This window comes from Elephas maximus, chromosome 16 (assembly GCF_024166365.1).
Source record: "Elephas maximus indicus isolate mEleMax1 chromosome 16, mEleMax1 primary haplotype, whole genome shotgun sequence".
Lineage (NCBI taxonomy): Eukaryota > Metazoa > Chordata > Mammalia > Proboscidea > Elephantidae > Elephas > Elephas maximus.
The window spans coordinates 18425781-18450799 of NC_064834.1; the positions used below are offsets into that span (position 1 = coordinate 18425781).

General features: G+C 51.3%; 1 protein-coding gene across 2 annotated transcripts in view; it reads right to left on the minus strand.

Moving 5' to 3' along the window:
* Positions 1-11076: 11076 nt before the first annotated feature.
* The window catches only part of TSPAN15 (tetraspanin 15), a 57551-nt gene continuing 43608 nt past the window's right edge, over positions 11077-25019 (minus strand). The window contains exons 4-8 of one of the 2 annotated variants that reach the window (XM_049855824.1): positions 20446-20541; positions 18563-18679; positions 14025-14072; positions 12030-12146; positions 11077-11461 (exon numbers count right to left, since the gene is read on the minus strand). In XM_049855824.1, the coding sequence (XP_049711781.1) occupies positions 11312-11461; positions 12030-12146; positions 14025-14072; positions 18563-18679; positions 20446-20541 (528 nt within the window). In that variant the 3' untranslated portion in view covers positions 11077-11311. The remainder of the gene's footprint in view (positions 11462-12029; positions 12147-14024; positions 14073-18562; positions 18680-20445; positions 20542-25019) is intronic. The other variant, XM_049855825.1, reaches the window with a different exon arrangement.

Sequence of the window (25019 nt, forward strand, 5' to 3'; positions counted from 1 at the left end):
GCACCACTGTCTAAGCACAGGGACAGCAGTGCACAGAACTGATCAAAATCCTGCCCACATGGGGTTTACCTTCTAGTGGGGGGGAACGAAAGTACGCAAAACACATCAGTAAAATACATTATATGTTAGACGGTCACCGTGCTATTACCTCATTTGTTAGTACTGCCTGCTCAGTGTAAGGGGCAAGGACCTGGGGAGGGTTGGTGCTGACCCTCCTGTGGGCTGAGGACTTTCCATGCAGGATCTCCTTTCATCTTTTAGGGCTGGTCATCCTCCTTGTACAGGAGAGGAAACTGCCTATAGTCGCTCAGCCAGCAAGCCGAGCTCCTGTGCTCCAGAGCCCAGGAGCCCACACTGCCCCTTTCTGGCACTGAAGTCCCTGCCACCCTACCCAGCTTCAGCCCATGCCCTTCTGTGGGGTGTCTAAAGGCCAAGGCTTTCCTCTGGTGGTGATATGATGACATGATCCCAGGGCTGAGGCTGTGCTGTCACCTATCACCCTGTTTGTCTGGGGGGACTGGAATGGGGGACTCTGGACCAAGCAGGCTGCTCAGGTGTAGGCAGAGCGGTTCAAATCCTAGTTCTCCTGTTTATCCCACTAACTATGACTTAAACAAGTCACCTGGTCTCTCTAAGCCCCAACATCCTCACCAGCAAAATGGAATAATAAAGCACCTGCCTCATTCCTGCTATGACTAAACAGGATGAAGAACAAAATGTGCTAAACACTGTGCCTAGCATGTAGGAACCTAGTGGTAGCCAATAGTGGTAGTGTCCTTTGGTATCTTTGCTCTTGTTGTGTGCTGTTGGGTTGGTCCGAACTCATAGAGACCCTACATGAAAGAGTAAAACTGCCACCTAGTGGTAATCTTTAGGGGAGCAGATTGCCAGGTCTTTTCTTCCACAGAGGGGCTGGTGGATTCAAACCTCTGACCTTTCAGTTAGCAGCCATGTGCTTAACCATTACATCACCAGGGCTCCTTTGGTTAATATTACTATCGCTATTACCTGGCCTCAGTTTCCTAGTCTATAAAAGGCAACGGAAAAGTCTCATCGACACCAACACCGACTTCACAGAATAGTCGCTCATTCAAAGGTTATTTATTGGGCACTTACTGTATACAGGTACCCAGGAGCCCTGCTGGCACAGTGGGTAAGGGCTCAGCTGCTAACCAAAAGTTTGGCGGTTCAAAGCCATCCAGTTGTTCTGCAGGAGAAAGGCCTGGTAAAAATTACTTTGGTAAAGTTTACAGCCTAGAAAATCCTATGCGGTAGTTCTACCCTGTCACGTGGGGTCGCTATGAGTCAGAATCCCCCGATGGCACCTAACAACAGCAACGTAGTGTTTCAGGGAGTCCCTGGGTGGTACAAACAGCGTGCTCAGCTGCTAACCTAAAGGCTGGTGTCCTCCCAGAGATGCCTTGGAAGAAACGCCTGGTGATCTACTTCTAAAAAATCAGTCGTTGAAAATCCTAAGGAGTACAGTCCTACTCAGAAACACATGAGGTCGCCGTGAGTCGGACTTGACTTAATGGCAGCTGGTTACAGTATTTTAGGTTCCCTCACCTTGTGGTTGCCTCCTTTGGGTGGGAATGAGGGGGTAGGGTGGCACTCTGGCTGCATTCCCGCACCCCACCCCACCCCCCCAAAATACCCACTGCCATTCAGTTGATTCCAACTCATAGTGACCCTACAGGACACAGTGGCTTTGGAAGAAGCGCCTGGTGAACTCGAACGACCAACCTCTTGGTTAGCAGCCAAGCTCTTAAACACTACACCACCAGGGTTTCCGGGATGCATTCCCAAGAAGCAAGAAAGTTGCAGTTGCTGAGGGGAGGAGGGGTCCAGGGCAACGGGTTGGTAGCGCCACCTAGTGGTCATATGCAGCCACCTCAGCTTTGCTCGTTTTCTCGCCAGAAGAACGTGCCTTTTTGCCTCTCTGTCTTTGGGGACTGCAGGTCAGATTCCCTCTAAGGGCTCGCAGGCCTGGAGAGCAAGCTCCCAGTGCCAGAGCCGGAGTCCTAATAATGTTGCTGGTTGCTTCCCTGGCCAAAGGAGGGGCCTAGGAGTTCCAGGAAGGAAGGGTTAATGGGTATACACAGAACTGAAGTGAGGCTCAGAGATGGGGTGATGTGGTAGAACTGAGAGTTGGACCTTTCTGGTGGAGTGATGGATAGAACCATAAAAAAAAAAATGCGAGCTGAAAAAGGACTGGGTCAGTCCAGGACCTGTCGGCTGGAGCACGGGACAAGTCTGGTGGGCAGGGAGGGCCTCAAAGTCCAGGCTGGCACAGCGTAGTGGAGGAAGGACCATGGAGTCAGACATGTGTTCAATCCCGGATGCCCCACTTCCCCGCAGGGCGACCCCAGGCACGTTCTTTAACCCTCCTGACCTTCAGCGATCACCGGCATTACGCGTGAACAGGGACGCGCATAGAGTCCGCACACAGCAAGCACGTTAAGAGAGGCAGCTGTTGCCTCACTCTGTGGTATGGTGGGGAGAGGTCACACAAAGAAGGGGTTATCGTCGCAAATACTGGGGTCCAGAGCGCATGCCTGTCCCAGCATGGCCCAGCACTGCCCAGCACCACCCGGTGTCCAAGCCAAGGCTGCAGAATCCAATTCTTTCAGGCTTTGACCAGCTTTGAGCATGCAGTGGGGCAGTGCTACCTCCGGCCACACCCATACCTCTCTCTTCCAGCCCCAGGATCCTCTGAGGCGGTGGTTTGAAATGTCACAGAAAACTGCTCAGCACTCGAGTATGGGCAGCCGAAACTGCAGGGGCATTAACGCCTGTGGGGCCACTCTTGACTAATGGGGGTGGGAGCTGATGGAGAAACGGCCCCCCCTTTCATCCCTTGGGTTTCCATTTCCCAAGCCTCCTCAGGGGGTTCCAGAAAGTGGGCAACCCCATCACGGTGGCTGGTGCAGTAACACATTTTTGTATCGGCTTTCCCTCCTTCCTTGTTGCATGCTCCCTGGTCCCTCACCACTGCTCCCTGAGATCACTTCCCAAATAAATTCCCTGTGTGAAGCATTTGTCTCAGGATCAGCTTTCAGGAGGCTAAGACAAGCAGAGAACAAAATTCCTCAAAATTCCCACTTTCATGGTGCTTTTATTCCGGCTGTGAGGACAGAAAATAAACAAGATAAATAAGTAAAATACATAGCATGATAGATAGTGGTAGGTGCTAAGGAAAAAATAATAAATCAGGCCCGTAAGGGAGCAAGGGCATTAAGAAAGGAGACTGCAGTTTTATTGAGGGTGGCCAATGACGGTCTCATGGAGGAGGTGACATCTGAGTCAGGACCAGATGAAACTGAGAGCCAGTCACGCTGAAATCTGAGGACAGAGCACTTCTGGCAGAGGAAACAACACGTGCAAAGGCCCTGCCCATTCAAGGCACATCAAGGAGGCCAGTGTCGCTGGAACAGAGTAAGAGAGCAGGTGGGAAGTGAGAAAGCAAGTTGGAGCCAAGTGGGGCCTCACAGGTCATGTAAAGGCCTTCAGCTTTTACTCTGAGATGAGAAGCTGTTGGGAAGCCAGTCTGTTTTGGCCCCTAGACCTCTCATTTCTGCCACCTAATTAGAGGCCTCGAACCCAGAACGTTCTCTGAGAGCAGAGGCTGAGAACTGGGTTTCTATTTCCCAGTTTCTTCTCCTTATCCAGGAAGCCTCCCTCCCCATTCTGGGCACACAGTAACCTTCTCTGACCTGCTCAGGTATGAGCACCATATGGCGCCTGGCCAACCCCACTTCTATAACTGTTCCCGACAGGGGGAGAGAACGGGGTCCTTCACCTGCAGTGCAAGAAGCGTATGTGCGTGACACCTGTCCTGCACTGGCGGTGGGAAGTGACTTGTTGCCCATGGTGGACCAGTGCCTGCTGGCAAAGCTGAGCTTGTTCTGTCTCTTCTGTATGCAGGTAAAGCCTTGTCCCATGTACCGCCCGTGTGTGATTCATGTCTTTTTGTTTTGTGACCTTGGACCCTGGCTTGACAGAAGCCACTGGAGGGCTTTGAGCAAAAAAGGGGCCTGATCATAAACAGAATACAAAACATTACTAAAAATGATGAAGAGAAACCAGATGACTGGGAGCTCCTAAAAATCAAACGCCTATGCTTTTTTTTAAGCTTATCTAAAGACTTCACCAAAAGAGTAAAAAGACCACCTACAGACTGGGAAAAATTTTTCAGCTATGACATCTCCAACCAGCGCCTGATCTCTAAAATCTATATGATTCTATTAAAACTCAACCACAAAAAGACAAACAACGCAATTAAAAATTGGGCAAAGGATATGAACACGCACTTCACTAAAGAAGATATTCAGGCGGCTAACAGATACATGAGGAAATGCTTTCGATCATTAGCCATTGGAGAAATGCAATGAGATTCCATCTAACTCCAACAAGGCTGGCGTTAATCAAAAAACACAAAGTAATAAATGGTGGAGAGGCTGTGGAGAGATTGGAACACTTATACACTGCTGATGGGAATATAAAATGGTACAACCACTTTGGAAATCGATCTGACGTTTCCTTAACTACCATACGACCCAGAAATCCCACTCCTCGTAATATACCCTAGAGAAATAAGAGCCTTTACACGAACAGATATATGCACACCCATGTTTACTGCAGCACTGTTTACAATAGCAAAAAGCTGGAAGCGACCAAGGTGTCCATCAACGGACGAATGGATAAATTATGGTATATTCACACAATGGAATAATACGCATCGATAAAGAACAATAATGAATCTGTGAAACATTTCATAACATGGAGGAACCTGGAAGGCATTATGCTGAGTGAAATTAGTCAGTTCCAAAAGGACAAATACTGTATAAGACCACTATTATAAGGTCTTGAGAAATAGTTTAAACTGAGAAGAACACATTCTTTTGTGGTTAGGAGCAGGGGAGGGAGGGAGGGTGAGAGAGGGTTATTTACTGATGAGATAGTAGATAAGAACTACTTAAGGTGAAGGGAATGACAACACTCAATACAGGGGAGGTCAGCTCAGCTGGACTGGACCAAAAGCAAAGAAGTTTCCTGAATAAACTGAATACTTCGAAGGTCAGCAGAGCAAGGGCGGGGGTTTGGGGACTATGGCTTCAGGGGAATCTAAGTCAATTGGCAAAATAAATTCTATTAAGAAAACATTCTGCATTCCACTTTGAAGTGTGGCATTTGGGGTCTTAAACGCTAGCAAGCGGCCATCTAAGATGTATCAATGAGTCTCAACCCACCTGGATCAAAGGAGAATGAAGAACACCAAGGTCACAAGGTAATTATGGGCCCAAGAGACAGAAAGGGCCACATGAACTAGAGACTATATCATCCTGAGACCAGAAGAACTAGATGGTGCCCAGCCACAACTGATGACTGCCCTGACAGGGAGCACAACAGAGAACCCCTGAAGGAGCAGGAGAACAGTGGGATGCAGACCCCAAATTCTCATAAAAAGACCAGACTTAATGGTCTGACTAAGACTAGAAGAATCCTGGCAGCATGGTGCCCAAACCTTCTGTTGGCCCAGGACAGGAACCATTTCCAAAGACAACTCATCAGACATGGATTGGACTGGACAATGGGTTAGAGAGAGATGCTGATGAGAAGTGAGCTACTTGCATCAGGTGGATGCTTGAGACTATGCTGGCATCTTCTGCCTGGAGGGGAGATGGGAGGTAGAGGCGGTTAGAAACTGGCAAAATGGTCACGAAAGGAGAGACTGGAAGGAGGGGGTGGGCTGACTCATTAGGGGGAGAGTAAGTGGGAGTATGTAGTAAGGTGTATATAAGTTCATATGTGAGAGACTGAATTGATTTGTAAACTTTCACTTAAAGCAAAATAAAAATTATTTAAAAAAAGGGGGGGGGCCAGATCTGACAGAATGTTGTAACAAGGTCACTCTGGTGGCTGGGTAGAGAACAGACCCCAGCAAGGCCAGCTGGGAGGCCATGAGTTTGATCCAGGTGGGAGATGAGGGTGGTTTGGAGGAGAGAAAGTTCTGGATGTGTCCTGAAGGGGGAGCTGACAGGATTTGCTAGTGGATGGGGTGAAGCTCAGGAGAGATAGATGAGTCCGGAATGACTCCTCGGTTTTTGGTCTAAGCAACCTGGAAGGATGAAGGAGGTATTTCCTAAGATGGGGAAGATGCTGTAGGACCGGTTTTGGGAGAGGAATATCAAGAATTACATAGAACATTTTAGGTGTTGGAAGTCTTCAGGGAGGGGGGAGTGGTCAAGTGTTGGAGACAAATCAGTAAGATGAGTGACACTGGAATATTGGATTTAGCAGTGTGGAGGTCACTGGTCACCTTTACAGCAGCAGTTTGGGTGGCGAGATGGGGACGAGAATCTAATTAGTGAGGTTCAAGAGCGAAATGAGGGGAGAGAAATCAGAGACAGAGTGTAGACAGTCTTTGAAAGTGGTCGCTGTGAAGGGAAAGAGAGAAAGAGGGTGATGGGTAGAGGAGGGAGTCAGGCAAGAGAGGTTTGCTTGGTGTTTTGTTGATGACAGGAGTAGTAAACTGCTATTTTAGAGTATAGATGAGAAGAAACCTGGGGGGCAGGGAGTTTAAGTTTATGCAAATGAAACAACTAGAACAGAAATTATGAGAATGTTGACACAATGTGAAGGGTGTAACCAATGTCACTGATCGTTATATCTAGAAGCCGTAGAATGGGAGCAGGTGTGGCTGTGTAGATTTTCACCAAAAATAAAATATTAATCACAAAAAGTAGGAGTAGTAACAGCTTGTTCATACCTTCCTGAGAATGATCAGCGGGTTCTTTGGCAGACGAGTAAAACTGAAAAACATCTAGCCAGACCGATTAGGGAAAAGAAAAAGAAAACAAAAGACCAACATCAGGACTTGTTGTTAGTTGCCATCCAGTTGGCTCTGGCTCATGGCGACTTTATGTATAACAGAATGAAACATTGCCTGGTCCTGGGCCATCTTTACGACCATTGGTATATCCCACAAAATACTTGACCAATATTTCTCAAAACTGTCAAGTTCATGAAAAACAAGTGAAGCCAGAGAAACTGTTAAAACCAAGAGGAGTCTAAGAAGAGACGACAAATAAATGTAAAGTGGGATTCTAGATGGGGTCTGGAACAGAAAAAGGCATTCGGTGAAAACAAAGGAAATCTGAATAAACTATGCACTTTATTTTTTTTTTTTAAGGAATGAACTATTGATATAAGCTACAACATGAATGAATGTCAAAATAATTAGGTTAAAAAAAGGAACTAGACAAAAAATAAAAGCGTACATACTGTATGAGTCCACTTCTGTAAATTTTAAGAAAATGTGACAGAAAGATGAGCAGTTGCCTGGAGACGGGCTAGATGAGTGATGGAGGGGTGGGGAAGGACTTGGGAGCGGCACAAGGAAACTTGATGACGGATGCGTTCGCTAGCTTGACTGTGATAAGGTGCCCATATTTTTCACTTTAAATATGTGCAGTGTGCTGTATGTCAGGTGTATCATTAAAAATAAAATTTTATGTATTTACTTATTTTATCATGCTTTAGATGAAGGTTTATAGGGCACATTAGTTTCTCATTAAACCATTAATACACGTATTGTTTTGTGGCATTAGTTGCCAGCCCCAGATGTGTCAACGCTCTCCCCTTCTCGACCTTGGGATCCCCATTTCCAGCTTTCCTGTCCCCTCCTGACTTCTTGTCCTTGCCCCTGGGCTGGTGTGCCCATTTCATCTCATTTTGTTTTATGGGCCTGTCTAATCTTTGGCTGAAGGGTGAACCTCAGGAGTGACTTCAGTACTGAGTTAAAAGGGTGTCTGGGGGCCATACTCCCAGTTTCTCCAGTTCCTGTCACACCAGTAAGTCTCACCTTTTTTTGTGAGTTAGAATTTTGTTCTACATTTTTCTCCAGCTCTGTCTGGGACTCTCTATTCTGATCCCCGTCAGAGCAGTTGGTGGTGGTACCCGGGTACTATCCAGTTATGCTCGACTCAGTCGGGCGGAGGCTATGGTACTTGTGGTCCATTAGTCCTTTGGACTAATCTTTCCCTTGTGTCTTTGGTTTTCTTCATTCTCCCTTGCTCCAGATGGGATGGGACCAGTGGAGTACCTTCGATGGCTGCTCACAAGCTTTTAAGACCCCAGACACTACTCAACAAAAAAATAAAAATTTTGAATATTGTACTTGGATTTTTTTATTGTGGTAAAATACATACCACAAAAAATTTGCTTTCACTCTTAAGTGTACAGTTCAGTGACATTAATCACGTTCACCACACTGTCACTGCTATATATTTGGGACTTCTATACAAAGCCTATCTTCCCTAATGCATTCTGTTGTTTTGTTTTATTATAATTATATAACAAGAAAAGTCCAAGATCAAAGCCCACAAATCCCCTCCAGTTTCCCGCAGTGAGCCACACACGTATCATCACTTGCTATGTGTGTCGTGGTGTGGAAACAAACACTAGTTTTGAGGGTCATTCTCTGTTTCTGTGATAGCAGGTATCAAGATGATGTCGTTGGCTTTGAAGCACAAAAGCGTGCGATAGCAGGGAAGTCCCCAAGTACAGGGCTGGAAAAGTCCCCTCCACGTGTTCTGTCTTGCTTTCTGGAGAGGTGAGTAACTGAGGTTTGGAAGCAAAAGACAAGCTAGTATCCGCTGGAACTCAGTGTCAGAAGGCCCCAACCCATAAGCCCTGGTCCCCATAAGCAGCCACCAGGGCAGTGTGTGAGGAACCACTCAGAGGTTTCCTGCTCCAGGGGAATGTGACTTTGGATAAGCAGACTCAGTGAAGTCCCAAATCCCCCTCAGCACCTCTGGCACCTTGCTACCCAAAAGGTAGCTGCCCTTTTCCCTCTGGGCACAGAGAGGCTCCTCAGAGAACAGCCAGGGCCAGAGGGCCACGAGGTGGCCAGTCAGACACAGAGGTTGACTAGGCTCTGCTCTGAGCCCATAAAGTCAAATGTGGACCAGGCAGTGGCTGCAGTGGGTGTCCCACTGGGAGACCCGCAGAAGCAGCTGCAACCGTCCCTGGTTTTGCATGTCCAGTGCCTGCACCGTGTGGACACATGTCAAGTGGAGGGGCCAGGTGCCCAGTGAGATTCCACCTGGGTTCAAGTCATGGCTTTGCCACTTACCAGCTGTGCACCTCGGGCAAGCTACTTAACTGCTCTGTGCCTGTTTTTCCATCAATGAAATTGAGATGACAAGAGTTTTCACATACAGCCATGAGGGTTAAAGAAGTTAATATTTATAAAAAGCTTTGATGAGTTCCTGGCACAAAGTACACCCTTGGTGTGTTTACTATTGTTGCATTATTCTCTCCTTTTTACAATTCCTCTCCTGCCCTTCCTCACCTCACACGAGACAGCTCAGGCCTGTACACACGGCAGACCAAGCATCCCACACTTAATGTCTAAGGGTGACAGCCAATTTCTGCCTTTATATTGGGCTCTTCAAGTTTGGGGCTCTTGATATTTTATTTCTATTGATCTGGCTACTAAGAAGCTTCCAAGGGCGTGATAATAGCACCTACCTCATAGAGAGAACTGAGGAGACAGTGCCTCTCAGGTACATGTATGAGCTCATTAAGCTGTGCTATGTTCACCCTCATTCCAGCTCCCCAGCCCTGCCAGGATGGCTGCAGCATGCAAGTCCTACCATCTCCAGCAGGGGGCTGTCAGCGCTAAGCTTTGCTTGGCATTGAGTGTGGTTATGGCCAGCCCCAGCTCCTGGGTACCTAAACTGCTTACTAGAGAGAGAGTTAGTGGTCCTAAAGCCACAGGTAGATTTGTGAGCACTGCTCCTATAGGGTCGTTATGAGTTGAAATTGACTGCACGACAACGGGTTTGATTTTCTGGTTTTGGGCTCCTTTCAGGATCCATCTGCCCCACTTTCCAGATGAGGAACTTTCACTCCATGCCTTACTGGTCCTCCTCCCCTGAGGTTTCCCACAAGTGAATTCCTAGGGGGAAGGGCTGTGCGTGCGCAGCTCTGGGCTGGCCACAAACATGGCTAGGAAAAGCCTTAAGTAGCAACACCAAAGAATGGAAGAAGGCCTCCCAAACTGGGAGCGGGCATCCTCGCATCCTCGGATTGCTAACCTTCAGGGCCTCACTCTCCCAGTCTGACAGGACTGTTCACCTTAGTGTGCCCACCCTACTGCCTCTGCACCAATGAGGCGTTTCCAAGCGAAAGTTGAGATCTTCCTCACCCCATCCCCACCCAAAAAAGCACAGAAGAAAAAAAAAGACAGACCAAAAAAAAAAAAAAAAAAACTCAAGTCTTTATTGTTCGATTAATGAGCTGGTTTGAAGGGGCAAGAATGGGACATATAGGGAAGGAAATAACCAGCTTCGATTAGTCAGAAACTCCTGTTAACTGTGTAAAAACATGAGTGTTAAAAAAAAAAAAAAAATCACGTAAAAAACAGGGTCAGCCAAGCGGCAGCCCTTTGGGAGGCTCAAGGCACCTGGCAGACAGAGAAAGGCCAGCCCCGCCTCTGGGGAGAGGCCCGGGGGGCAGATTATCCAGTAGGTAAGGCAAACACGGTGCCCACCTGCTTTACCAACTCATCTGTAGTGAACAATTTCACAGATTTTCACCACTTCAATGGCTCTGGTTCTACGTATGGCTGGCATCTCTGTCTCCCAACTCCACAGCACCTTCCTACAGAATCGTCTCTTTTCAAATTTACAATCCCTGACAGAGGCGGATGACCCGGTAAACACGGGCTTACTTGTGCTTACTTACTAATCTATAGTGAACAACTTGACCACAGTTGATCTAGTAAGCAAGACAAGCACTGTGCTTACCTTGCCTATTGGATAATCCGCCCCTGGGCGTGGCCGAGGGGCTGGTGGGTCCCCTGCTGAGCCCCCTCCTTCCGCAGTGGGTCACACATACACCCTTCTTTCACCCTGTTTACAAATCACTAGGCAACTGCCCTCAACGGGGCATAAATACCCGCGCCCGGGCAAGGCACTGCCGGAAATTAGCCCTGAGCAGAACCCTGAGCTCCCCCTTCCCCAGCCCCTCTTTGTCCCCCCCTCCACCCCACCCCACCCCCCACCCCCCACCCCCGTGTCCCAGGGCGGAATCCGGTGGGGCAGCTGAGGCTCCGGGGGAGGGGACGCAGGCCCCGGCCCTGGCGACGCTGTGGCCGTGGGTGGGCCCCGCAGGCACCCGGCAAACACAGTCGGACTTTGGTCAACATGGAGAGAAAAGCCACGGTCCTGATCAGCCGTCACTGGGGACTGAGAGGGGCGGCCGAGGCACGGTCCCGTGGGACTCCGGAGGTCCAGCTGGGGTGCTAAACGGGGTAGCACATGCAGCACCCGGTGCCCGCTGCCTCCGAGCGGGGATTGGCGCGGGGCCCCAGGAGCCCGTCGGTGACGGAGTATTCCTCGATGGCGTCCTCCACCCGGGTGATGTACAGGAGCGTCAGCAGCACCCCCAGGAACTGAGAAGAAGGGGCAGGGCTGGTGAGGGCCTGCTAAGGATCTGCAGCCCGGCAGGAGCTTCATGGCACTAGGTGACCGGGAACCCCACAGGGCAGACTTCTCCCCAGCACCCCCGTGCCCAAGTAGCCCCAGGCCGGACCCTCTTCTACCCCTCCCGGGAAATCCCACAGAGTTTCTCTGTCCATCCTGGTAGGCCCCTCCATTCAGGGATTCCTCTGCCACTCACTGTCGGGGGGTGGGGGGGGGACCTTGCTAAGCCTCAGTTTCCTCCTCTGTAAAATGGGCATGATAACAGCACCTACCTCAGAGAGAGAACTGAGGAGACAGTGCCTGTGAGGCATCACTCACTAAGCAATGCTATTGCCATTCACCCTCTCCTTCAAACCCTCCAGCCCTCCCAGGATGAACCCAGGCAGCTGGTAGGAGAACCTTCCTCACCCTGCCCCTCTGTACCTTCTCTGCACTTCTCTCACCATCAGCAGGTCGCGCTTTCTCTGAATCCGCAGCCTGCCCCCCACCCCCACTTCTAGCTCCCCTCCCTGTAGGAGGGAGAGGGCACCAGCCCACCTGAGGGAGCAAGATGCCCAGCAGGATGCCCGCCATGATGGCGTAGTTGTCCATGAACCAGATGAGCACGGCGTTGGTGCAGCCCCGCACGTAGATGACATTCTGCACGCTGAGGCGCTGCACAGAGAGGGGCCAGGGTGGGGGGCCTGGTGGGGCTAGCTGAGCACCCCCGCCCCAGCCCTAGTGCTGACAGCCACTCTCTGGAGGTCAGGCAAGCCCCTGAGCCTCTCTGAGCCTAGTTCCCTCATATGCAACGTGAGGGAGCATTCTGGACATTTGTGATGGCGCTTTTGGTTGTCACAATAGCTGGGTCTGGGAGCTAAGGGACTGCAGAGCTCAGGGCAATCCTGCTCCACCAGCCACAGCCCTGCCTGCATGCCTCTCAGATGCCCCCAGACATTCGCTTGAGTGAAAACCTGCTTATAATTATCTGAGCCCAAAGCCTACCTAACTCCAGGTACCCAGAAAAACCATTTTCTTCATGGTTTTAATATGCACTGAATTTTCCAGAAGTACTATGTAAATTAATGAATGATTGTATTTTGTTTCATTTGGACTTTATGAAGAGTTGTTCATCAGCAAAAATGGTGCCCATGTATGCGAGTTACCAACACAAGCCTCCACATCAGCTGCCCCTGCAACCGCTGGACTCAGGAATTCATATAGGTGCAAACATTCGATGACTTCGCTGTGTCTCCTGCTGTATCTGTCTAGTGCCTGAGCACGTATATATTGAAAAATATTCTATAATCATAAATTGTTTTATTTTGTTTCTTATTTTATCATTGTGTTGATTGCTTTGGAAATTAGGCATGTAGGTAGGTAATAAAAAAACAGTTGCCATGGAGTTGATTCTGACTTAGAGCAACCAAGTGTGTCAGAATCGAACTGTTTTACAGGGTTTCAATAGCTGATTTTTTGGAAGTAGATCCCCAGGCCTTTCCTCCAAGGCACCTCTGAGTGGACGCAAACCTCCAACCTTTCTGTTAGCAGCAGAGCATGTTAACCATTTACACCACCCAGTGACTCCAAACAGGGCATTACCAAGTACAATAAAACCTGCGAAAGCCAGAACCCGTGTAAGGCAGACACCTATTACAGAAGGAAAACTCAAATATTTTCTACTAAAAGGAGCGATAGAAAAGTAGTAAGACTGCACCCTATCAAAGGCAGAAAACTTGCGAGACCTGGAAAAACAAGGCAGCCCCGTTGAGTTCCAACTCTCACAGGTTTCACTGTATTTATTATAAAAATGGCTGTTGAGTCTGATAGGTTGAAAACCACTGCTGGTCTGCAGTCCTTAGACTTTAACCTGCATCAGAATCACCTGCTGGGCCCCACCTCAAAAGGTTCTACCTTGGGAGGTCTGGGGCAAAGTATCTCTAACAAGTTCCCAGGTGATGCTGCTGGTCTGGGGACCCCGTTTTGAGAACCACGACTCTGAGGCATCTCTAGTCATTATTATTTTTAGTTCCCTTCTCAGCACCGCCCCCAGCATCTCTCCTTGTCCAAGGGAGTCACCCAGGAGGCTGACCTAGGGGGCCTTAGAAGAGGGCTCACTGTCCTCCAAGGGCTCCTGGGTCCCAGGCTGAGGGAGCCACTTTGAGCTGAACTGTCTGCAGACTGGAGGCTTCAAGGGCAGAGCAGGCTGGCGCTGAGCGTGGCTGGGGCTGAGCGTGGCTGGGGCACTCAGGCATTCCTGAGCTCCGGGGGTACCGGCAAGGGCTGCGGTGAGCCTCGCACAAATAAGCCTATGGTAGGTGCTCATCAGACCATTGCAGATGGGCTTTCCCAGCCTGGGGGGCTCCTGGCTCTCTGAGCCCTTCTGGGTCTGGGTAGGGGTAGAAAACCCCAGCAGTCCCTGGCTCCTGTTTACAACTGGGAATGTTGGGAAATCTCAGGAGCCCCACCACTTAGAGCCCTTCTGATCACGATGGGGCGGGGGGCGGACAGGAAGAGCAACACTTCCTGAGGAAAGGGATTCAGAGACATTACCTCCTCGTTGATAGTTTTGTAGCCACACATGGTATTGACGACTTCTGTCTGAAACAAAAATAGTAAAATAGCTAACATATCGTTCTCCCCATTTTACAGATGAAAGAACTGAGGCACAATGAGAGGCACTGTCCAAAGTCACAAAGCCAGTGTGAAGCTGAGATTCTGACCCAGGCAGTCTGGTTCCAGAGTCTGCAGCTTAACTTTCCCCCTTCAAGAAATGCCCAGGGAGGAAGCAGGAGGTGGCTGGGTCCCTGGCGCTTGGGAGAGAGGGCCACTGCTCCACCAGCAGCCTCCAGGGGCCCAGAGAAAAGCGTGCTGCGCCAGACCCAGCCATCTCCACCCTGAGCTGCTACTTTTCTGACAGGACATCTACCGTCTCAGAGGTTGGGGTGGTTCATTGGAAAGGAAACCTCAGACCACAGCTGGGCACCCAGCCAGCTGTGGTTCACCTGAAGGTGAGAACAGAGTCCCTGGCTACGCTTCGCAGACAGCCGCTCACTCAGAGAGCAGTGAGAGTACCTTCCTGGGAAGAGAGCTCTCTGGGACTCCCAGCTGCTCGTTAATCTATACTCAGAAAAAGCCACAGTCAGGCCCCAGGAAAGCACCAACCAACCCCGTCAAATCCCTGCCCAGGCAGGTCCTTCCTGTCCCTCCCTGTCCCCCGCGGGGCTCCTTCCCTATCTAAAACATGAGAACCCACCGCTCACACACACATCTAAGGGAAAGCTGCTGTGGGTTAGGGTGCCATGGGTGCCAGTGATGCCCTTGAGAGCAACAGCAGAGTGGCCAGTGTGGCCGCTGGCATCAAATTTCCTGGGTCCAGATCCTGTTCTGCCACTTACTAGCTCTGTGACCAACCTCCGGTGGGCTGCCAAGGGATGGGCACAGGGGAGGAACTCAATAAATATTTGTCAAATGAGTGCCGGTCAGTGAACCCACCGCATGGGGTTGTTCTGTGACATGCATGCATAGTGTACCATCCCCAGGCCGAGCTCATCAACCGTGTTCTCCATCCCAGCCCCAGGAAGGGCAAGGAAGGGCGTCCACTCTCCCTCCAAGAGTGGGCTGGGCCTCAGACATCATCAAAACCAAACCAAACCCATTGCCATCGAGTCAATTCTGACTCATAGCAACCCTACAGGACAGAGTAGAACTGCCCCATCAGGCTTCCAAGAAGCACTTGGTAGATTTGAACTGCTGACCTTTTGGTTAGCAGCCATAGCACCTAACCATTATGCCACCAGGGTTTCCCAGAAAAGTGGGACCAAGGGAGATTGTTTTCCCACACAGCGAGCCCTGACATTTAGCATCAGATCATCAGATCATGCTAAATGTCAGGGCTCACTGTGTGGGCAAATAATCTCCCTCGGTCTGGACTGCCACCCAAGTGCCCTCAGACCCAGCAACTCCCAGCAGCCACTTGGTAGTCAGGGTGGCGCTGACCTCCCAAACTCCCCAGCCTGTGACCATGACCCTCATGGAGTCAGGCCTGAGGGGTGCATGAGGGCATGACAGCAGTGGGCACTTTCTACCTCATTCATTTATTCATTCATTCATTCAATAAATATTGAGTACTATATTTGGCATTTGGAATACAGGAGAATAAAACAAAGTCCCTGTCTTCATGGAACTTACATTCTAGCAAGGGAAACAGAAAATGAACAATTAACATAATAAATAAGTGAAACAACATAGTATGTAAGAAGGTGGCAAGAAATAGTGACTTCACTGTGCCAGCCCTGGAGGCTGAATCAGCCCCTGCTCTCAGGGAGCGCTCAGTCTCCCTGCAAATCCACAACTGGTGCAGAGGCCTTCCCTTACCGGAGAGCCCAGAACCCTCCTCTGTCCCCCTCAAGGAACTGTTTCCCCTGCCAGGAAACCCCTCTCACCATGGTGCACCATGCACCCATCGTCCTTCCAAAGACAAAGCCTGCCTGGCTTTGACCACAGAGTCACATTCTACAGAAGGCTCTGCCGAAGGCTCACAGGAGCTGAGGTCAGCTGCCCAGTGGCCTCTCCATCTGGCTCAGGACCACAAGACAGGATGTCGGAAAGGGAACTCTCGAGCGGTCAAAAAATCGACACACCAAAGCTCACAAGGGTTATTTATGTTGCCTCCTCTCACCCTGAGACACAGGATGGCTACACTGGGTTCTCCAGGGTCTGAGCACCCAGTGCAGTGGGAGAAAGACCTCCTGGGACAGACTCCTGAAGGGCAGCCAACAATGAGGGAGCTCCTGACCCCCAACCCCTTCCCTGAGTCTTTCCCACTCAGGTGGGAAGCCTCGCCTCTTTCTTGATTTCTCTCTCACCCGCCTCCCACTTCTGACCAACAGTAAATCCCGTTGGTTACTTTCAAATCTGGTTACTTTCAAAACTTAACCAGAATCTGGCCACATTTTAAAGCCTTCACCACCTCCACCTAGCTCCCAGCCTCTACTTTCTCCCGCCCAGTGTGGTGAAAGATGCAAAGACCCCTTCAGCTGCTGGGGTGCTGCCAGCAGGGAGCCTTAGCTGTCAGTGCCCTGTGGTGATTGCTCCTGCTGAACAGATCTGGGAAACCCCTTCCCAGGCAGCCACTACAAGACTGGTCAACATGAGGTATAAAGGCCTGGCCCCCTCGCTCCAACACAGCACCACTCTGAAGAGCCACCTCGGACCACCCTCACAGATTTGGTGAGGCCCAGCTTGAGGCTGCATCATTGCTGAACTTCTCCCTCTGCCCAGCCCTGCTTCTGTCTCCTGCCTTCCACGGATGTTAATGCCAAGAGCGCCCACTACTATACCTCCTGATACTAACCAGCATCTCAGAGTCTGCTTCCTGAAGGGACCTGTGACACCTGGCATTAGCCTCCTGACTGAACTTCCTGTGTCCACCCCTGCCCCCACGGTCTATTCTCAGCACAGCAGCCTGGGGGATCCTGGTAAAGCCTGGGTCAGATCCATCATTCCTCCACTGAAGTCCTGCATGGCTCCCTGTCACTCAAAGTAACACCAAAGCCCTTACTGTGGCCTTCAGGGCACCCAGAGCTTCTCTGGTCCTATCTGCTACAACTCTCTTTCACGGTCACTCTGCTCCAGCCACATGAGTCTCCATGCTGTTTCTCATCCAGGTCGGGGCTATTCCCACCTCAGGGCCTTTGCACACGCTGTTCTCACTGCCAGGAATTCCACTCCCCCAGATGCTTGCCTGGCTCACACCCTCACTTCCTTCAGCTTTTCACCCAGAAGTTACCTTCGCAGTATCTAACATTACAGTCCTCCAAGTACCTACCTGTTTTATTGTTCTCCTTAGCATTTATCACCTTCTGACATACTGTATGTTATTTTGTTTGCCAGTTGTCCCCATGTGGGAAATGACAGCTCCATGTGGGCAGAGATTTCTGTGTGTTTCCTATATCCCCAGAAACTAGAACTGTGTCTGGCACATAGTAGGTCCTCAATGAACATTTGTTGACTGACTGAATGATCAAATGACTGAATGAATGAATGAATACAACTTCCACATCTCAACTTGGACATTCAGGCGCCGCTGCCCTGGGTGACTAAGTTCAGAATCACCCTCCAGAGGCCTCTGAAAATGCTCGGTTCCTCCCCAGCATTCCCTGCTGCTCAGCCATCCATCCTAAAACGGCAGCTAAAATCTGCAAAACAGCCCCTCCACCCAGCCTTTTTTAGGGCCAGTGCACTCAGCACTAGCTCCTGCACGCGTGGGCGGGGCACCACCCACACCAGCAGCTGCTCAGTTTACAGAATTGGCAGTGGGTACAGAACGATGGACGCGTCAGAAGAGAAATTTTCCACGACTCTTCAGGACATGAGTAATTGCCAAGCTCTCCGCCTCGTTCTACTGCAGATGCAAGACAATTTCTGGACCCTTTAGACTTAGGAAGCCGCTGGCTTTTCATCTGTGATTGTACAGGACAGGCTCACCAGAGCCCCTTCCAAGCCCCCTGTTGCTGATAAGTACCAAGACCTCAAGCCCAAAGGCCACCAAAGACTCCCAAAGTGCAAGCCCTGCTCTGGCCCTCCAGGTGGCACTGTAGAGCTAACCACCCCACTCAGCTCCCTGGCCTGGGGCCTCTCAAGCTCTGAGCCTGGCCTGTACAGTAGTCCAGAGTGCGGCTGCCTATGTTTTATCCCAGGCCTGTCAACCTCAGGCAAGGCCCCTAGCCTTTCATGGCCTCACTGTCCTTATCTGTAAAGTGGGTCAAATAACAGTGCCTACCTCCTCACTGTGAGAGAACTAAATGAGTCAGTACAACCAAAGCACTTACCAAGAGCACATGATAAGTGCTCAATAGATGTTAACTACTACTACTCATCAAGACAAGACTCTGCACGGCACCCCCAGATTTTCCCCTTTCACTACCCCTGAGGCTCAGGAAAGCCTGGGTTCCAACCACCACCTCCTGTTCACCCCCCACTCACCCACCCACAGCACCTCTGTCCTCAACTTGGGCAGAAAGCGAGAGAGGTGCTTGACCAGCTGGGGTGGCCCCCAACACGCCCCCACCCCCAGGAGTGGCAGGTACCGTGTTTCTGAAGCAGCAGGTATAGGGTACCCCACAGGCCAGGGGCCCGGGGGCATTGCAGTCATGGTACTGGTTTTTGCTCCAATCTCGGTAGTCTTCCCCACCACAGCACTTAAACTGAGAAAGGAAGCAAGCGGGAAAGAGGGGCTGTCATCATGGCCAAGGCCTCCAGTCAGACAGCAGGAGGGGGCCCTGCCAGGAGATGGATGGGCAGGGAGGGGCTAGAGGAAGCACTTGAGGCCACATTTTGTCAGATCAGAGCCATCCAGAATGGCAGGGGTTGCCCAGGGTGGTCAGCACCCTGTCACTTGGAGGCATGCAAGCAAGGCTGAGCAGCCCCAGGGTAGGATATCATGGTGGTGACTATAAGATGAGCTGTGAAGGAGCACATTAAACCCATAGCCGTCGAGTCAATTCTGACTCATAGCGACCCTACAGGACAGAGTAGAACAGCCCTATAGAGTTTCCAAGGAGTGGTTGGTGGATTCGAACTGCCAAGCTTTTGGTTAGCAGTCAAGCTCTTAACCACTGCGCCACCAGGGCTCCAAGGCAGCACATTAGGCCATGCTTTGCCAGGTCAGAGCATCCAGAATGCGGGGGCTGCCAGGGGGCGGTGGGCATGGACGAGGCACTGGGCACAGGGCCTGGCACCAAGCAGGAGCCCAGTGAGCATTAGTCATCCTCCACTGCCACCCCAGGAAGAATGAAATCCCAGAACAGCTGAATGGCTGGTTCCAATGAAAACATCTTGCACCATCCAGAGCAGGGCTCAGCTCTCCCAGCCAGAGCTGGCAGGCTCATCCCTGGCATAGAAGCCCTCCAGAGGCTGCACCTGTTGTGGCCACAGCGAAGAGCCAGGAAACTCAGGGTTGAGCCAAGGGAGTGGTCACTGCGTGTGACTTGGGCTAGTGAGAGGTTGGAGGGGCTGAGCCAGCTGAAGCCCCAGGGTCATGTCCCAGGAAGCAGCTGCTGGGGCTGGGTGGGCCTGTGGCCCCCCAACTCTGCTGCCCTCACCCAGAACATAACAATGTGATCACCACAGCTGACGCCTCCTGAGGTCGTTACTCCGTGCCTGGCATGGTCCCAAGCACTTCTGTTGAACCAAGTCAAGGTAATCCTCACACAGCCCCACAAGGAAGGAGCCCTATGATGCCCTTTATGCAGACGCGGCTCAGGACTAAGTGAGACCGATGTATAGAAGCCAAGGGGAACAGTGGCTGGCCCATCATAACTGCTATTAGTATTGCACCAACAGACTTGGGCAGACATGGGGGAAGGGGCAATGTCTCAAGGGAACTCATGATCATCATCACATTCAAAGAAGTATCACGGAGGAAATAGCGGAGGTTTGCTCTCTTCCCCCTCATGGGGAAACTGGGATTGGTGAGGACCTCTCTCCCCATTGGGCTGTCCTTGATTAGCAGGGAGTCAGCTTGCTGTCAGTGAAGGGACTTGGCAGAGGGGTCTCTGGACTGGGTGGCTTGGAAGTCACTCCCACCTCAGTGACCTTTGCCACTGGAGACTAGAGCCCTCTCCTGCTCTGTGTCTTTGGAAGGGGAGCTCCTGGACCCCTAAGTGGTTTGTAGCTACACCTAACCTTGCTCTTTTTCTTTTCTTTTCTTTTTTCTTACAGAGGAGGGTCCATGTAACTGAAGAGGGACAGGTAGGATGAGGACACCCTGGGCCAGGTGCATGGGCGGAGGAGTGGGTAAGAAGGTTGGGGCCTGGTTTCTCCACCCTCAGTAGGCCATCCACTCACTGCCAGCCCTCAACCCTCAACTTGGCTAGCTGGCCGCTTTGGGAATGGGTAAGCCACCTGACCCCTCGCCCTCACCCTCTTGAGTAGGGTCCTGAATGGGGGGCAAATGGCACAGGAAGCTCACCTGCTTCTGAACAAAGTCCATGATGTTTTTGAAGTCCAGGTCATCATAGTAATTCTCAATTCCTCTTCGAATGTTATCGTTCAGAAAGTCAATGGTCTATTGAGAAGGAGAAATCACAAAGGAAAAGAACCACACACACCCAGAGTCCAATGTGTTTTCCTAGAAGTTTGATCAGTACAGAGTGCCCACAGGGGCCAGGTAGCCCCATCCCTGCCTGCACAGTGTGCCCCCTTCATTCCCAGCCCTGAACACCCACACCAATCCCCGTCTGGTGCCTGAATCCCTCGGCCATGTCCCAACAGAAGTGGTTAACCCCATTTCCTTACAGATCAGACCCCTCCCCAGGTCCCAAAGGGGTAGGCACCCTGCCAGGGGCACACAGCTTTGAAATGGCAATGCTGGGTAGGGACCGATTCCTGGTCTAGAGCTTGTTCTACCACCCAGACTCAGGCCTGAGCTGGAATCTTCCCTTTGTCCCTCCAGGTTCCCACTCTACCCTTCTCCATCATTCAAGCTCTTATTTTATAGATGAGGAAGCAGAGGCTCAGAGAGGGGGCCTGATCTGGCCCAGGTAACAGAGCAGGCCAGTTAGGGCCCAGCACGGCCTGGAACTCAGGCCTTTAACTCCCTGGCTGGGCCTCTTCCTACGTTTCTGCAGTGCTTCTGCCCACTCCGGCAGCTCGGCTACAATAATTCCCCACTGGGAAGGGCACTGGCAGGCCACCCTCTCCCAGTCACACTGAGCTTTCTGCATCAACAGCCTGGCTGTTGTGCTGAGATCTAGGAGCACAAAGGCCCCACAGCGGGAAGGGGTGGGGGTGGGGGTGGGGGTGGGGGTGTGGACTTGCAGCTCCACTCTGTGACAATCGGAGCTTTCAGACACTGAGGCCTGCATATCACAGAGACCATGCTGGCACAAAGGGGGCATTCTCGGCTCTGGAGCCGGGGCAGGAGAGCCAGACTGATCCACGGGGTCCATGGGGCAGCAGGGCCCTGAGTTCTGGGCCTTCCTGCTGCTGGACGACCCTCCACAGCTCACTTCCCTTCTCTGGGCCTCAGTTTTCCCACTTATAAATTCAAGCTGAAGCCTATCTTATTTTTTTTATTGTAAAGGAAGAGCCCTGTTGGTACAGTGGTTAAGTGCTCAGCTGCTAAGTGAAAGGTTGGCGACGCAAACCCACCAACAGCTCCACAGGAGAAAGATGTGGCAGTCGCGCCCGTGAAGATTACAGCCTGGGAAACCCTATGGGGCAGTTCCACTCTGTCCTAAAGGGTCGCTATGAGTCGGAATTGACTTGACGAGAGTGGGTTTTTTGGTATTGTGGTAAAAACATATATTATAAGACATTTGCCATTTCAACACTTATGTGTACAATCCAGTGACATCAATTACATTCACCATGTTCGGCAACCACCACCACTACCCATTTCCAAGTAGGCCTGTCTTTAAGGTGTAACTTCTAGCTCCAAGGCTCAAAGACTAAGCTGAGAAGAGCTGTCAAGACTTGTCATCAAGAATACAATCCCTACAGCCGCCCAGCCCTCGGACACTTCATTTAACTTCTGAGCCCCTGTTTCCTTACCTGCAAAACGTAGATGAAAATACTCTCTACCTCATAGGGTGTTGTGAGACTAAATAAACTAAGACTACTAAAGAAATACAATCAGAACGTTCCTCAGGAGCAAGGATGGTGAGATTTTGACTTGCTTACTTCGGACACATCATCAGGAAAGACCAATGGCTAGAAAGGACATCACGTTCGGTAAAGTCGAGAGTCAGAGAAAACGAGGGAACCCCTCGATGAGATGGACTGACACAACAGCTGTCACAATGGGGTCAAACATACCAAGAGCTTGAGGATGGCTCAGGACTGGGCAGCACAAGGCTGTCATGAGTCATAGCTGATTCGACAACAACGAACGGTAATACTTAGCAGGACGCCGGCACGTGGTAGGTTAGGCTGCCCGGCACATAGTAGGTACGGGTATTATTATTATAGGTCTTTATCTCTTTTTCCAGGAGAACAACACCCTATGCCCCCACTTCATATCCATCACATCATCAGTGGAAAACGGCTGGTCCCAAGGGAAACTGAGGCCCCAATTCATGTCCAGAAGAGCTATCTGAAAGGAGGCAGCCTCCAGGGCAAGAGTCCCTAGGCATCCAGGACAGGCCAGCACCTGGCCCAGGACTCATACAAACACCTGACAGCCCAGAAAGGCATGTGATTTGCCCAAGGTCACACAGCTGGTCAGTGGCAGAGAGAAGCTAGAACCAAAGTGGCAAAGCTCCCACCCAACACCCTTTTAAAAAGCCAAGATATGCACCCAAAGCTCAGCTTGGGGTCCTCTCTCCAAACTCTCTCCAGTATCAGGAAGAAAGCAACAAAGGGATACGATGGCCACCTCCTTCCTGAGAGTCATGCGGCTCAAACCAAGGTCATGAAGGCCCCCAAGCAGTGAACTTGGTCTCTGCAGCCAGAAGGAAAACCCTCTGCACAGCTCCCTCTCGAGACCCGGGATCAGACGTCAGCCCAGAGGGGGGAGAGCATGCAGGCACCATAAAGGCGCTGAGCTCACCAGCCTGCTGCCTAGTGATTTGGGGGAGGGGGGATGTGCGGGTGTGAGAGCTGCCCTCACCACCTGGCCCAAGGCAGGACCACCTGGCCTCGGGCCCACCCTTCCCAGAGGCCCCCCAGGTCGTGATGCTTTTCCAACCCTGGAGGCCTGCTTAACTAAGTGACAGGCCAGCTGGCTGGGGTGTGGTTAGGGGTGCCTAAGAAACAGGTCACCAGGATGGGGCCAGTCTGCCACCAGGGTAGGGTGGGGGAATGAGCTCATGCCACTGAACGGTAGGCTGCAGGGGACCTTTGGCTGAGCTGAGGTGCAGAGGAGTGATAGCAAGGCTAGGGACATGCCTAGGTCATGCGTGTGGGATGTGTGTCCGGCGCTTCCTTCCACTCTCCAGGCACTGCAGACACAGACCTGGTCCACGGGTCCCTCCTCTTCCCTCCCCTCCTCTGCCTCTCTGATCCTTCCAGTCCTTCTGCTGTCCCCCAGCTGCCCACACTGGGCCACTGGGATGTTTAGAATCCCCCAGAGCAGAGATGGGTGGGATGAAGAGAAGCAGCAGAGGGGGTGCGTGGGTGTTCAGTGGGGAGAGGCTCCCCTACCCTCTGGTGAGCAGCCTCAACCTCTCTCCCCAAATCATCTCGTCTCTGAGCACTTTGCAAAGACACACTGACTCCCAGAGAGGTCTCTTTTGTGAACAGCAGGCCTTTCATTTGGTAAGCTGAGCCAGGCCCTTCAGGGAAGTGAGGCCCTGTGGGAGGCCTCTCAGAATTGGCAGGAGGAACCCAGGCCGCCAGTGTTGGGCTCCATGGGGCAGCAGCTGCCTTCCGTCCCATCAGGGACTTCTTTGGGTTGTATTGGCTCTTGAAAGTGTCCCTTACGTTTGGCACCGTGTGTGTGAGTGTGACTGTGTTGTGTGTAAGTGTGCGAGTATGTGTGTTTGTGACTGTGTATGTGTGTGAGCGTGTGACTGTATTGTGAGGGTGAGTGTGTGTGTGACTTGTATGTGTGTGAGTGTGACTGTGTGTGTGTGTGAGGGTGTATGTGTGTGACTGTGTGTGTGTGTGTGTGTGACTGTGTATGTGTGACTGTATGTGTATGACTGTGTCTGAGGGTGTGTGATTGTGCCTGTGTCTGAGAGTGTGTACCAGAAGACTTGTCCTCTACATTAGGTGGTTCCTGTGCTGTGGTGGGGGGTGGAGAGGGTCTCGAAACTTCATGGAAGAGCAGTAGGGGGCAGGGAGAAACACCAGTTGTGTGGTTTGCTAACTGTAAAGCGCCATGCCTATGTAGTTGGGCACCTGTAACGTCTGAGGGACTGTGAGGAGCCGCTCAGAGGTCGGGCCCTTGGAGCAGACAGCGAAGACGATAGGATTCTGGCTTCCTCGCAGCTTCCACAGAGGCCAAATACGTCCGGTGCCACCCCACTGGGCGCTAAACCAGGTCATGCCAGCAGGAGCAGCTCCAGCGAAGTCTAGAAAACCACCTTTTGCGAAACACTGGCACGACCCTGGAGGTCACGTAGCTCAGACTAAATTAAGCAAAGAGTAAATAAACAGCAAAGCCCTCAGGATTTCAGGGCACATTGTTTAAGAAGTCACCAGACTCAAGCTACAAAGAGCTGTCATCTCTAGTGCTTTCTTTTAAATCTAGTGTAAATATACCCAGAGGCTTGGCAACATCGCGCCCTGAAGAGGTGCTTGGAGTGTTCTGAAATGAATGAGGAACTAAGGGGGGGTGGGAGTGACATGTGGAGGCAGCCCCCTACAGGATGGGAGGCCCAAAGAGTTGGAAAAGAGGCAGGGGTGGAAGGGTTGCAGCTGGAGCCTCCCTCCAGGCTTTGCCCAGAGGGCCCCCCTCCCAGTTCCTTCAGGGGATGGAGCTGTCTTGGGCCCCTCCCAACATCTATCGCTCCCATATCAGCTTCTGATACAGAAGACTGGCCTGGGGAGGGTGGCTGCTGGCAGCCCAGCCTGATCCACCTGCTGACCAGGTTCTCATAA